The 15,871-nt window shown below is 37.2% G+C and overlaps 1 protein-coding gene across 2 annotated transcripts in view; it reads left to right on the top strand.

Moving 5' to 3' along the window:
* IMMP2L (inner mitochondrial membrane peptidase subunit 2) overlaps positions 1-15,871 on the top strand; it is a 910,414-nt gene that overhangs the window by 41,251 nt on the left and 853,292 nt on the right. For both annotated transcript variants that reach the window (XM_004269889.3, XM_033428267.2), the window contains exon 3: positions 1,879-2,015. In XM_004269889.3, coding sequence (XP_004269937.1) covers positions 1,881-2,015 — 135 coding nt within the window. In that variant the 5' untranslated portion in view covers positions 1,879-1,880. The remainder of the gene's footprint in view (positions 1-1,878; positions 2,016-15,871) is intronic.

Here is a 15,871-nt window from a genome sequence, read left to right on the forward strand (position 1 = left end):
ATACATTTATATAGAAAATATATTTAGTGAGAGTTTTTAAATATTATACTGTATATGTAGCTGTCTTTATATCCTCTGCACTTAGCATTGGTGTTTAGCAGGCAATAAATAAATGTTTACTGAATTAAAAATTGAGAATTAACATGGTAAAGTTTGGGTATACTCCATCCAAACTGAACTTCTTTTAGTTTCTATAATAACCATATTTTATTTTGCTCTGAAGACTTCATACATGCTGCTCCTTTTGCTGAAGAGCCCAGGTCTCACCTCAAATGCCATTTCCTTTGAGAGACCTTTCTGAATCATTTTCTGATGGATAGACTTCCTTGCTCCATGTTCCTGTGCTCCAGAGACATTGGCCCATTTTAATGCTCATTTCCATTGGAAATATTTGTTTAAGGGCAGTCTTCCCTGGCACTTTGTAACTCCTTGAGTGCAAGGACCGTATCTCCTTTTCACTCCTGTATCCCTAGCACCCACCTTATGACCTTGTACTTATTAGAAGTTTGAGGAATTGAATCATGAGCATGTTTTTAGTACTTTGGAATGCAATCCAAGGGAATGACAAAATAACAGTGCTTGGATAGGTCACAACTACCCCTTGACAGTTTTCTTGTCTCCTCTCCTCTCCCCAGCCTTTGCCCATCCATTTTCAATCCTGTCAGTTTAACTTCCAAAATAGGTATAAGTTTGCCCATGTTGGTCCCTCTCCACCACCACCACCACCACCATAATCCATCCTACCATCATCTCTTGCCCTGGACTGCTAGAATAATCTGGTCTCCCTGTATCTATCTAGTCCTGTTCAAGAAATAAAACAGACAAAAATTATAGTCTGTTACACAGTATGAATAAGTATTGTTTTGAGAAACTGGTGAACAAACTGGTCATTTGTCTTTTCCAGCCAGGAAGAGTCTTCATCTGTTGGACTGAGTTTGGGTCCATTGGATCTTCTAGGGTAGCATATTTTGATCTCTCACTATTTTGTTTTTCATTGCTTGAGACAGTTTAAGGATTGCCTTTGCTAGGCAATCTGAAATCTGAAAAGTTACAGGGCTAAGTGAGGGTTGATAATTTTCTGTATTGAATTCATATGCAGTGATTTTTTTTTCTTGATTTTTCGTAGATTTCATTGTTGTATTAGTTAGGATCAGTCTGGCTGCTATAACATAGGCCCTATAGCATTGGCTTAAATATGATGGAAAATGATTTACCTCTTAATTAACAGCTCGAGTGTAAGCGATGCAGGGCAATGACAATGTCTGCATGGTGCTGGGGACCTAGGACCCTTCTATTTTGTTGCTTTGCCATCTTTAACTTGAGATGGCTACTCCTGATCCTACAACCACGTCCTTATCACAGGTATCACAAAATGGGAACAGAAAGTGGAGGACATACTTCTTTTAAGGGCACAGTGTGGAAGTATGTAATTGCTGCTCATATGCCATTCATCATACATAGTCACATGGTCACATTTAGCTGCAAGGGAGGCTGGGCAGCCATGTGTCCCACTAGAACTTCTATTATTGCAGAAGAGAACAGATATCAGGGCTTTAAGGAGCATCTCCACCATAGTCAGCAACAGGAAAGGATTTACTTTTGGAATGCTTATTTTTTTTCTAACTCATTGCTTTGTGAGGAGAAGTTTTCTATTGAAATTAGTAAGCTACTTGAGCTACTGAAAAGAGTTAACCTAAGTTAATGTATTTGCCTTTGGGATTTTAAGTCAAATTTATTCCAATGGTTATAGGGATGTGTGTGAAACATATTGAGATGAGGTTGCTTTTTCTTAACTCTTATTTTTCTTGGGCTGTTTTTATGTTTTTCTTTTTCACCTTATTGAGGCTAATTTCATATTTGTTTTCTTTGTGCTTTTAGGTATGGCACTGTCTCAAGGCTGGGTGAAGAGATACTTCAAGGCATTTTGTAAAGGCTTCTTTGTGGCGGTGCCTGTGGCAGTGACTTTCCTGGATCAGGTTGCCTGTGTGGCAAGAGTGGAAGGAGCATCAATGCAGGTGAGACTAATATGACTTCGTTCTTTAAAGCACATGCTTCACTGTTTCTCAGGCATTAGAAATGATATTTCTGTGTATTATCTCTATGCTGGAACTGAAAGGTTTTAAAAAGGCCTTGAACTGAAATTTAACATTGCTAAATTTCTTTACAAGGTCTTTTAATGTAGTCATATTAAAATCAGAGCAGAGGTGAATAAAATTAGCTATCAGATAGTTCTCTGTATCTGTGGCTTTTTTATTTTGGAATTGTAAATGGAGATTCTAAAGAAATTTTACTACATGATACCATTTTTTGTGGCTGTGGCTTGAGATTTTAAGATTTTTAAGTTATCCATATTTGAATACATACTTAAATATCCTTTTAGGATCAAATTATTAGTACAGCTGCAAGATGGATTTGGCTCAAATTCAGTTACTCTATTGTTACACACACACACACACACACACACACATACATACACACACACACTTCTGATAGGTAGAAAAGTCTAGAGCACTGATCTCAGATATTCTAGTGTATTCTTTAAGCCTGTTGCTGATTGAAAATATTAAGTGCTATTTACATTGAAAGAAATTTGGAGTGGAGATTTCCAAAAGTTATATGCAAATAGTCTTCTGGAGTAACTTAGAGAAAACTTGATTATTCTAAAATTGATGTCTAGAAACTAGCTGTTTAAGTAAGTTTATGCAACTAAGAAGAATTTGCATTTTGTAATATAATTTGTTTTCTTCTGTTATTAGCATGTATTAAGTTCATGCATTGTGCTCAATATGTGTATAAAACATAAATAAAATGAATGTATAAGCTTCTAAAAGCTTAAAATTATACAGAGAATAAACAGCTTACTTTTTTTCTTTTTGTCTTAGAACTGGGTGAGGGCATAGACATCAGCTCTGAGGAGTTAGAATGAATTTGCTTTTTTAAAAACTTTTTGAATTTTATTTTATTTATTTTTTTATACAGAAGGTTCTTATTAGTCATCAATTTTATACACATCAGTGTATACATGTCAATCCCAATCACCCAGTTCATCCCACCACCATCCCCACCCCCCGCCACTTTCCCCCCTTGGTGTCCATACATTTCTCCTCTACATCTGTGTCTCAATTTCTGCCCTACAAACCGGTTCATCTGTACCATTTTTCTAGGTTCCACATATATATGTTAATATACAATATTTGTTTTTCTGTTTCTGACTTACTTCGCTCTGTATAACAGCCTCTAGATCCATCCACATCTCTACAAATGACCCAATTTCGTTCCTTTTTATGGCTGAGTAATATTCGATTGTAGATATGTACCATATTTTCTTTATCCATTCATCTGTCGATGGGCATTTAGGTTGCTTCCATGACCTGGCTATTGTAAATAGTGCTGCAGTGAATTTTGGGGTGCATGTGTCTCTTTGAATTATGGTTTTCTCTAGGTATATGCCCAGTAGTGGGATTTCTGGGTCGTATGGTAGTTCTATTTCTAGTTTTTTAAGGAACCTCCATACTGTTCTCCATAGTGGCTGTATCAATTTACAATCCCACCAACAATGCAAGAGGTTTCCCTTTACTCCGCACCCTCTCCAGCATTTGTTGTTTGTAGATTTTCTGGTGATGCCCATTCTAACTGGTGTGAAGTGATATCTCATTGTAGTTTTGATTTGCATTTCTCTAATAATTAGTGATGTTGAGCAGCTTTTCATGTGCTTCTTGGCCATCTGTATGTCCTCTTTGGAGAAATGTCTATTTAGGTTTTCTGCCCATTTTTGGATTGGTTTGTTTTTTTAATATTGAGCTGCGGGCTTCCCTGGTGACGCAGTGGTTGGGAGTCTGCCTGCGATGCAGGGGACACGGGTTCATGCTCCAGTCTGGGAAGATCCCATGTGCCGCGAAGCGGCTGGGCCCATGAGCCATGGCTGCTGAGCCTGTGCTTCCGGAGCCTGTGCTCTGCAACAGGAGAGGCCACAAGAGTGAGAGGCCTGTGTACTGCAAAAAAAAAAAAAAAAAAAAAAAAAAAAAAAAATATATATATATATATATATATATATATATATATATATATAGAGCTGTTTATATATTTTGGAGATTAATCCTTTGTCCTTTGATTCGTTTGCAAATATTTTCTCCCATTCTGAGGGTTGTGTTTTCATTTTGTTTATGGTTTCCTTTGCTGTGCAAAAGCTTTGAAGTTTCATTAGGTCCCTTTGTTTATTTTTGTTTTTAATTCCATTACTCTAGGAGGTAGATCAAAAAGGATCCTGCTGTGATTTATATCAAAGAGCGTTCTTCCTATGTTTTCCTCTTAGAGTTTTAGAGTGTCCGGTCTTACATTTAGGTCTCTAATCCATTTTGAGTTTATTTTTGTGTATGCTGTTAGGGAGTGTTCTAATTTCATTCTTTTACATGTAGCTGTCCAGTTTTCCCAGCACCACTTATTGAAGAGACTGTCTTTTCTCCATTGTATATCCTTGCCTCTTTTGTCATAGATTAGTTGACCATAGGTGCGTGAGTTTATCTCTGGGCTTTCTATTTTGTTCCATTGATCTATATTTCTGTTTTTGTGCCAGTACCATATTGTCTTGATGACTGTAGCTTTGTAGTATAGTCTGAAGTCAGGGAGCCTGATTCCTCCAGCTCTGCTTTTTTCCCTCAAGACTGCGTTGGCTATTCAGGGTCTTTTGTGTCTCCATACAAATTTTAAGATTTTTTGTTCTAGTTCTGTAAAAAATGCCATTGGTAATTTGATAGGAATTGCACTGAATCTGTAGATTGCTTTGGGTAGTATAGTCATTTTCACAATATTGATTCTTCCAATCCAAGAACATGGTATATCTCTCCATCTGTTAGTATCATCTTTAATTTCTTTCATCAGTGTCTTATAGTTTTCTGCATACAGGTCTTTTGTCTCCCTAGGTAGGTTTATTCCTAGGTATTTTATTCTTTTTGTTGCAATGGTAAATGGGCGTGTTTCCTTAATTTCTCTTTCAGATTTTTCATCATTAGTGTATAGGAATGGAAGAGATTTCTGTGCATTAATTTGTATCTTGCAAGTTTACCAAATTCATTGATTAGCTCTAGTAGTTTTCTGGTGGCATTTTTAGGATTCTCTATGTATAGTATAATGTCATCTGCAAACAGTAACAGTTTTTCTTCTTCTTTTCCAATTTGTATTCCTTTTATTTCTTTTTCTTCTCTGATAGCCGTGGCTAAGACTTCCAACACTATGTTGAATAATAGTGGAGAGAGTGGACATCCTTGTCTTTTTCCTGATCTTAGAGGAAATGCTTTCAGATTTTCACCATTGAGAATGATGTTTGCTGTGGGTTTGTCATATATGGCCTTTATTATGTGGAGGTTGGTTCCCTCTGTGCCCACTTTCTGGAGACTTTTTATCATAAATGGGTGTAGAATTTTGTCAGAAGCTTTTTCTGCATCTATTGACATGATCATATGGATTTTATTCTTCAATTTGTTAATATGGTGTATCACACTGGTTGATTGGCATATATTGAGGAATCCTTGCATCCCTGGGATAAATCCCACTTGATCATGGTGTATGATCCTTTTAATGTGTTGTTGGATTCTGTTTGCTAGTATTTTGCTGAGGATTTTTGCATCTATATTCATCAGTGATATTGGTCTGTAATATTCTTTTCTTGTAGTGTCTTTGTCTGGTTTTGGTATCAGGGTGATGGTGACCTCATAGAATGAGTTTAGGAGTGTTCCTTCCTCTGCAGTTTTTTGGAAGACTTTGAGAAGGATGGGTGTTAGCTCTTCTCTAAATGTTTGATAGAATTCACCTGTGAAGCCATCTGGTCCTGGGCTTTTGTTTGTTGGAAGATTTTTAATCACAGTTTCAATTTCTTTACTTGTGATTGGTCAGTTCATATTTTCTGTTTCTTCCTGGTTCAGTTTGGAAGATTCTACCTTTCTAAGAATTTGTCCATTTCTTCTAGGTTGTCCATTTTATTGGCATAGAGTTGCTTGTAGTAGTCTCTTAGGATGCTTTGTATTTCTGTGGTGTCTGAGGTGTCTTCTCCTTTTTCCTTTCTAATTTTATTGATTTGAGTCCTCTCCGTCTTTTTCTTGATGAGTCTGGCTAATGGTTTATCAATTTTGTTTATCTTCTCAAAGAACCAGCTTTTAGTTTTATGGATCTCTGCTATTGTTTTCTTTGTTTCTATTTCATTTAATTCCACTCTGATCTTTATGATTTCTTTCCTTCTGTAACTTTGGTTTTTTTTTGTTCTTCTTTCTCTAGTTCCTTTAGGTGTAAGGTTAGATTGTTTATATGAGATTTTTGTTGTTTCTTGAGGTAGGCTTGTATTGCTATAAACTTCCCTCTTAGAACTGCTTTAGCTCCATCCCATAGGTTTTGGCTCGTCATGTTTTCATTGTCTATTGTTTCTAGGCATTTTTTGATTTCCTCTTTGATTTCTTCAGTGATCTCTTGGTTTTTTAGTGACATATTGTTTTGCCTCCATGTGTTTGTGTTTTTTTCCCTGTAATTGATTTCTAATCTCATAGTGTTGTGGTCTGAAAAGATGCTTGATATGATTTCAGTTTTCTTAAATTTACTGAGGCTTGATTTGTGACCCAAGATGTGATCTATCCTGGAAAATGTTCCGTTCGCACTTGAGAAGAAAGTGTAATCTGCTGTTTTTGGATGGAATGTCCTGTAAATATCAATTAAATCTATCTGGTCTGTTGTGTCGTTTAAAGCTTGTGTTTCCGTATTAATTTTCTGTTTGGTTGATCTGTTTATTGGTGTAAGTGAGGTGTTAAAGTCCCCCACTATTATTGTGTTACTGTCGATTTCCTCTTTTATAGCTGTTAGCAGTTGCCTTAATATTGAAGTGCTCCTATGTTGGGTGCATATATGTTTATAATTGTTATATCTTCTTAGATTGATCCCTTGATCATTATGTAGTGTCCTTCCTTTTCTCTTGTAACATTCTTTATTTTAAAGTCTATTTTATCAGATATGAGTATTGCTACTCCAGCTTTCTGTTGATTTCCATTTGCATGGAATATCTTTTTCCATCCCCTCACTTTCAGTTTGTATGTGTCCCTAGGTCTGAAGTGGGTCCCTTGTAGATATCATATATATGGGTCTTGTTTTTGTATCCATTCATCAAGCCTGTGTCTTTTTGTTGGAGCATTTAATCCCTTCACGTTTAAGGTAATTATTGATATGTATGTTCCTACTACCATTTTCTTAATTGTTTTGGGTTTGTTTGTGTATGTCCTTTTCTTCTCTTGTGTTTCCCACTTAGAGAAGTTCCTTTAGCATTTGTTGTAGAGCTGACTTGGTGGTGCTGAATTGTCTTAGCTTTTGGTTGTCTGTAAAGCTTTTGATTTCTCCATTGAATCTGAGTGAGATCCTTGCCAGGTAGAGTGATCTTGGTTGTAGTTTCTCCCCTTTCATCACTTTAAGTATATCATGCTACTCTCTCTGGCTTACAGAGTTTCTGCTGAGAAATTAGCTGTTAACCTTATGGGAGTTCCCTTGTATGTCATTTGTCATTTTTTCCTTCCTGCTCTCAATAATTTTTCTTTGTCTTTAATTTTTGCCAATTTGATTACTCTGTGTCTTGGCGTGTTTCTCCTTGAGTTTATCCTGTATGGGACTCTCTGCACTTTCTGGACTTGGGTGGCTATTTCCTTTCCCATGTTAGGGAAGTTTTTGACTATAATCTCTTCAAATATTTTTTCGGGTCCTTTCTGTGTCTCTTCTCCTTCTGGGACCCCTATAATGTGAATGTTGTTGCATTTAATGTTGTTCCATAGATCTCTTAGGCTGTCTTCATTTCTTTTCATTCTTTTTCTTTATTCTGTTCCGCAGCAGTGAATTCCACCAGTGTTTCTTCCAGGTCACTTATCTGTTCTTCTGCCTCAGTTATTCTGGTATTGATTCCTTCTAGTGTAGTTTTCATTTCAGTTATTGTATTGTTCATCTCTGTTTGTTTTTTCTTTAATTCTTCTAAGTCTTTGTTAAACATTTCTTGCATCTTCTCGATCTTTGCCTTCATTCTTTTTCCGAGGTCCTGGATCATCTTCACTATCATTATTCTGAATTCTTTTCTGGATTATTGCCTATCTCCATTTAGTTGTTTTTCTGGGTTTTTATCTTGTTCCTTCATCTGGTACATAGTCCTCTGCCTTTTCATCTTGTCTGTCTTTCTGTGAATGTGGTTTTTGTTCCACAGGCTGCAGGATTGTAGTTCTTGCTTCTGCTGTCTGCCCTCTGGTGGATGAGGCTATCTATGAGGCTTGTGCAAGTTTCCTGATGGGAGGGACTGGTGGTGAGTGGAGCTGGCTGTTCCCCTCGGGACTCATTTATTTTTCCAGCATCTAGAGGTACCTGCACTTCTTGGCCTGTGGCCCCTTCATCTGCAGAGTGGGAATTGGCAGGCCAGGTCCGTATCTCGCTGCCATCTCTCTGTTTCTCCCGCTTCTGCTGAATTTGCTTTTTTTAAATCGTAATTATTGTACTGAGAATCAGGTCTCTTCCTGAGTTCAGGTGGTCAATGAGATCCTTAGAGTGTGTGCTCTTTGGGTGAAGCTAAAGTTCTAAAGCAGGGCTGTCTGAATATTTACTTCTGCTTTCATCATTTGAGGGTGTTTTAGGGCCTTCTCTTGGGCAATGGATTCTAAGCTCAACCCTGTCTCTCAGGTTCCCTCTAGGGTGGGTCACCAGCCCCAAGCAAACTGTTCACTTGCGTTGAATGCAAAAATATTGTATTGCATGGGGTACAGCAGGCATAGGAGGAGGGATTTACAGGTGTATGGCTTTATTTCTAAATGCAATTTAATACTTTGAACACAGATGGGATTTTACATTTCTTATACTTCTTCAATTGTGAATTCCTAGCAGCCTCATCTTAGACCCAATTCTTAGGGAAAGCTAAACTTTCTTTGTTGAGCTTTTGAGTCAGATGCTTCATTTGAGATTAAAACTGCCTTCTCCATAGCCATCGAAATTCCTTTTTGGTCCCTTTCATCCCTTTGAACCCATCCACAGGTATTATCCTTTGGTAACAAATAATCATGTGAATAATGATTATTCTCCAGTTTAGTTAGTGCTATCTTGCTACACAACCCTCACTGTCCTTAGATGGAATTTTCCAGAACACAAAACCTCCTAACCTGGGATCTCATGACATTCCAGAGGATCATATGGCAATCATAGTATCCCAATCTTCATGTTTGTAGCCCAGTATATACCCACAGAACATCTATGTTCATGGCTTGTGCTCAGAGGAAAAAAACACAAGGAACCAACCATTTTATGAAAAGAGAAGGCTTATCCCCAGTGAAGAACGTGTTAAATAGTGTCATCCTTAAATGCCACGTCTGTTAACTAAATAGTAAGTTTGTTGAACATACATTAGAGTTTCTTACAGTGGTTCTTTCTGAACCACTACCCCCAATAAGTCAAATTTGTTAACTTGTAGTTTGTTTGGTAGATTATGTAGAATATCCTTGGCTACTCATTACAGAAAAACAGCTTGAATTGACTTAGATCTACAGGGGAATTGATTGGAAGGCTTATGATGTACCTAGGAGAAAGGAAGGAGTGTGGCAATTGTCAGAGACAACTGGAACCAGGGATTTGAATGCTGCCAGGGTGCTCAGTCTTTTCTATTTCAACGTCTGCTTCTGTCTGCATCTTGGCTTAGTTCTCTCAGACCAGCTTTCTTCTCAATGCAGGGCACATGGCAGCTGGCAGGTCTCATGCCTTTAGATGCCAATTTCATCACCGCCTGAGAGAGACTTCTCCTTATGCCTTAATTTCACTTTGAAAAATCTTGAGGAAGGACTGTGATTGATTCATCTTGGGCCATATGCCCTTACCCATACAAATACAGATCAACTTTGGCCAGAAGATTAGGGTGCCATGACTGACCCAGCTTTGGACAGGTGCACACCCCTAGCCTGTGGCTAGTTGGAGTGAGAAAATGACAGCGTATATTTGAATCACATTGTGGGCTTTCATGGTGAGGTAAGGGTGACACTTCCCAGAAGAAGAGGGGGTGCTATTTTTGGAATAAAAGGGGAAAGAATATTCTGGGAAGAAAGGAAAAAAATGTATGTTTATTATGGTTTGACCTATATTTTAGGAATTTCAGACCACTTTTAAGTATAATAGATAACTTGTTTACACTTTCATTAGATATCACTAAATCATACTTAAAATTATTTAGGAGCTGAAAGTGCAATAAGAAATATGGTGATTAATTAATTCAGCATAGTTGAAGAGATCTTTGCTACTATACAGCTTTGATAACTGAACATGTTTAGACCATGGGGTTCAGCAGAATTTTTGGCAAAAAATTTGAAAAAATTCTTGTCTTCAAATTTCTTTAATGATTCAAGTACTAAATAGTTGGCAGGGTGTGTGGAGCTCTCTGGAAGTCCCTGAGCTTCCTTTAAGGAGCACATCTGCTTTTATTGACTCTGAGGCCTGAACATTATATCCAGGTTATTGCAGTTGGTTGATTTGTTGTGGAACAGAAGGAGTATTCTGGATCCATGGTGATGTCTTCTTGTACCAAGGCTTAAAAGTATGAAAGGAAGGCAGAAAAAGCAATAGGCAAGAAAGAAGAAAAATGTGAAGAAGAGGAAAGAAAATAAAAGATCAGTTGGGTGATGGAGAAAATTAGATAACTGGGACACTGAGCAGGAGACAGAGTGGCACAGAGGACCAGTGATGAACAGACTCATGACAGAAAAGTGCTCCAGTGAAGGGGCTCACGGACCCCTTTCTGGAAACTCCCTTGGAATTGTACCCTCGAATGCTGACCCATCTCTGCTACATGTTTGTGTGTAGCACCGTGAGATTCATCATCCAGCTATCCATTCTAAATCTCAGTATTCATTAAAGGAATCTGTGTGCCATTTTGAGGGAATTCCTACTGGTGCAGGTTATCAGTCTTGAGCATCATTCATTGCATAGTACTTTAGTTCCCCTATGTATTCAGGTAGAAAGATCATATCTAGTCATTTCTGTCATTTCAAATATATGAGTAATTTTGTGACTTGGGGTCATTTTGGGATATGGAAAATAATAATAAGCACTGGTAACTGAGAGTTGGAATAGGGAGTCATTTATCAAATGGCTAGTATGTGCAAAACTATTTTAGGTGCTATAGGGGGTGGGTGAATCAGTTACAGATTCTGTCTTCAAGGTACTCTTGCTTTAGCAGAGGAGGTTCAAGAATTACTAATCCTAGTTGACAGATAAATCTTCAGATAAGATTTAATATAGAAGATATCAAGCTGTCAGACAAATGTTTGGTCAGTGCCTGGTACATCCAGAAATGAAAAAACTTGATTGGTTTAGCATACTGTTTTAGAGAATGGACTTGGAAATTTTAATTTGAGACAGAGTGGTACCAGAAAAATAATACCTTTTATGGTTGGACACTGTATTAAGTTTGTTTGTTACTGTGGCAACAAACAACCCCAAGATTTCAGTGGTTTACTTAACAGGTCTTTATTTCTTACTCATGGGTCTGTAGATTGATTGTAGTCACTCTAGACTAAGGGTTTGGATCAGTCTGCTTCCTGTATCTCTCACTGGAGCCTCTGCTGAAGGAATAGTGACAGCTTGGGGCATGCTCTTCTTATGGGTGATAGCAGGACACAGGCAGGTGAGTGGAAACACTCAGAATGTCTTAAAGCCTCAGTTCAGAACTTCTACCCTTCTGTCCACATTCCATTGGTAAAAACAAGTCACATGGCAAACCCCAAAGCAATTAGTTGGAAGTATATTCCACCCACAGGGAAGTCATGATGAAGGTGGGGAGGGAAGGAGGAATTGTGAATAGGTAAGTACATCTACCACAGCCACTAAGATGCCAAAGACACATGATTGATTTCAGAGGTAATCTAAAAAGTTGTATTTACCTTTGAGTCTACCTAGAATGACCCTAGTCTTTGTAGTCCAAGTCCGACAAAATTGGAATAGATTGAAATTCTGAGTCACTGAATTCTGGAATGGATTGATCCAGTTTAGATGCCGTTAGGTTGGAAATAGCCCAGGGCCAATTGGTTCATCACTTTAGTGTGGTTTTTTTAAAAGGTCACTCTGCAACTTGTAGACATGTTATTTAAGGAAATCCAAGAAATGAAAGTTAGAATTTTATTTAAAGGACATATAATACCAATCCTTTGGAGTTTATTGAATAAATACTGTTATAACAACAGGAAATTCACTTTGAGTGACAAATTTTGCATTAGAACTCTTTTTATGTCTTTAAAAAAATTCTGTTGGCTTGAGATTTAATAGGACAAGCTCATTTTCAGGATTCCCTCTTATAAGAAATAATTCTTTACTTTTTAAACAATACTCAGTGGTTCTTTTTTGAGGTTAGGTTTTCCAATATTAATTTACAAATTCATTAGGTATCTGACTAGAAGGATAGAGGTGATCAAACATGGGGAGTCACAGCTAGTTGAAGGTAAGTCATAAATGCAAATAAAGTTAATGATATAATTCAGTGGAAAATAGGATTCAGTTTATGAAATATTTGATTTTTTATCAAGTTATATAGGCATATCCCTTTTATTGGATGAGATGTAACTTTAGCAATGCTCTGCACACAAGGAACACTAGGAGATATTGTTGGTTAATGATTATTCATACTGACCTATTCCCTTCTCGTGCACATGAATCACTTCTACGGGTTGCTTGAAAGGTTACCATGAAAGTAGATGCACTTTTTTTTTTTTAAAGAAATGCCATGTTACTCAACATTAATTTAACTCAGGAAACAAAAACTGATATTGCATACAGTTGAAACTACAGAGGGAATTTATATTGGTGAGATGAAATTACTCAGATTAGGAGTTCAATCGCTTACAGAGACTTTTAGAGTAAAAAGTTACCCTAGGAAACGTTTAATGACCTCACACCAAAGTTTTAGATTTTATTTGAGTGAGAATGCCTGCAGCAGGGTCACTGGTTCTTATAAAAGGTGTATGCCTTCTACATGTAAAATTAAGATTTAAGACATAAAAAAATAAGTGAAAGAAATAATTGTAAGTGACATTGTCCTGTTTTTGTTGCAGTTGCCACACAATTTTTAGGTAGTATGCCCTTTTCCTTTTACCATTTTGCATAGCCAGAAGGGAAAATACTTGAAAACATTACACAATACTATCTCTCTAGCTCAGACTTCAGGGAAGGATTTATGCAGAATAGATTAGAAAATTAGAGAATGTGAGGGAAAATAGAGTCTAATCAGCATTTAGGTCTTTATTCATCAATACCACACATTCATTGGTTCAAAATTGCCTTGACTTTCAGCTACCTGCAAATGATCTTGAAGAAACTGGTTTGTAATAAACCTCTTCACTTCTACCTGGCTCTTTGCAGTCATTTCTTGTTCCCTGCTGAGTTTAAAATTAAAAGTTCTATCAAAAAAGCAAGCAAAGAGGCTGATGCTCTTTCTCTCTTTCTGTCACATTATTTTATTCTATTAAAAAAATTTAAAACCTATAGTGGGCTTAATATACAATGGTTATAGTGGTTGTAACTATTATTTTGACATTCTGAGAAGCTAGATACAAATAGACTCTCAAGAAAAGAGATGTACTGTGATTTATATGCCAGAATTTAAGGTGGAGTTAGGGAGTTTTATGTTACCTGCTGAATTTTCACTTCTAAGATGCTGGGAACCGCTGGGCACACATTTCCTGTGATGCTGACTGCTCTGTGCTCTTAGTCCCCTTGGTTGGCTGAGGCTGACTTTGAGGGAAGCCAGGTGTTAATGTTGGAAGGCTTTATTAGCTTACACGTGTGTTTTCTTCCCAAATTACTTTTCGCTCAAAAATCTCACCTGAGGTTTTTACCCCTTAGGATGTTATGCATTTTTATGTAGTTCTGCAACCTGTCATTAATAGAGAGTTTAAATAGATCAGTTTGTATTTATAGCAACAAACATATGTGATACTGAAACAGTGAGTGAGTGATAACTTTATAATGTCCCTTCATGGATTTTCTTCACGTCCCATGATAGAATAGCAGTGAGCTTCTGTTCTATATAGCCAGGGTTAGGTCTGTTGTTTAAACACTGACTTCACAGCACTCTCTTTTTTTAACGTTGAAGTAATTTTAGATTTACAGAAAAGTTTTAAGAGTAGTACAGATAACTCCCATGTGTTCTCTACTCAGATTCACCAGTTTTCAGTATTTTGCCGGGTTGATTTTATTCTCTTCCTTTCTCTTTCTTTCCTCTCCTCCCCCCATATATAACATATAATAGATAACATATAATATATGCATCTATGTTTCTATGTGTATATACTCACACATATGTATGTGTGAGTATATATACCCACAAACGTTGTTATTGAACCAGTTGAGAGTAGGCTGTATGCATCATGCCCCTTTAACAGTACTTCTGTATGCTCTGCTGAGTATACTCATGATGCTTGCTGATTGGTATAGTAATGATCTTTACAGATTTTTAAATTAAAAAAATTTTAATTAAAAATTTAAATTTAATATTTTATTCAGATTCATATGCCTAGAATTTTTGATATATTAAGAGATATTGATTCAGGTTCTAAACTTTACATTTGAGAAAACTAAGGCCAGACATTTGATATGATTTACATTAACTTACATAGCCCTTAGGTTTTAGAAGTGATTTGAACCAACTCTGATAATGCTTTCCATTTTACTAAATAATAACCAATAAAAGTTGTGCTTTATCACTGTGCTATAATACCTCCTGATAGTATTCCTGTTCACAGAGATATTTCGTTCCATTTTGTTTTGGTTTATTGAATGATGTAATTAGTAAGTTATTTAATTTGGGGATGGTTTCATAGTACATTTGGCATTTTTTTTTTTTTTTTTTGCGGTACGCGGGCCTCTCACTGTTGTGGCCTCTCCCGTTGCGGAGCACAGGCTCCGGACGCGCAGGCTCAGCGGCCATGGCTCACGGGCCCAGCCACTCCGCGGCATGTGGGATCTTCCTGGACCGGGGCACGAACCCGTGTCCCCTGCATCGGCAGGCGGACTCTCAACCACTGCGCCACGAGGGAAGCCCAGTACATTTGGCATTTAAACAAAGATAAAAATTAAGCTTATGTTATTTTTTTTGAATTTTATTTTATTTATTTTTTTATAGAGCAGGTTCTTATTACTCATCCATTTTATACACAACAGTGTATACATGTCAATCGCAATCACCCAATTCATCCCACCACCACTACTCCCCCTGCTTCCCCCCTTGGTGTCCATACTTTTGTTCTCTACATCTTTGTCTCAATTTCTGCCCTGCAAACCAGTTCTACTGTACCATTTTTCTAGGTTGCACATATATGCATTAATATATGATATTTGTTTTGTCTTTCTGACTTACTTCACTCTGTATGACAGTCTCTAGATCCATCCACATCTCTACAAATGACCCAATTTCGTTCCTTTTTATGGCTGAGTAATATTCCATTGTGTATATGTACCATCTGTTGATGGGCATTTAGGTTGCTTCCATGACCTGGCTATTGTAAATAGTGCTGCAATGAATATTGGGGTGCATGTGTCTTTTTGAATTATGGTTTTCTCTGGGTATATGCCCAGTAGTGGGATTGCTGGGTCGTGTGGTAGTTCTATTTTTCGTTTTTTAAGGAACTTCCATACTGTTATCCATAGTGGCTGTATCAATTTATAGTCCCACCAACAGGGCAAGAGGGTTCCCTTTTCTCCACACCCTCTCCAGCATTTGTTGTTTGTAGATTTTCTGATGATGCCCATTCTAACTGGTATGAAGTGATATCTCATTGTAGTTTTGATGTACATTTCTCTAATAATTAGTGATGTTGAGCAGCTTTTCATGTGCTTCTTGGCC

Source organism: Orcinus orca, chromosome 9 (genome assembly GCF_937001465.1).
Source record: "Orcinus orca chromosome 9, mOrcOrc1.1, whole genome shotgun sequence".
Taxonomy (NCBI): Eukaryota; Metazoa; Chordata; class Mammalia; order Artiodactyla; family Delphinidae; genus Orcinus; species Orcinus orca.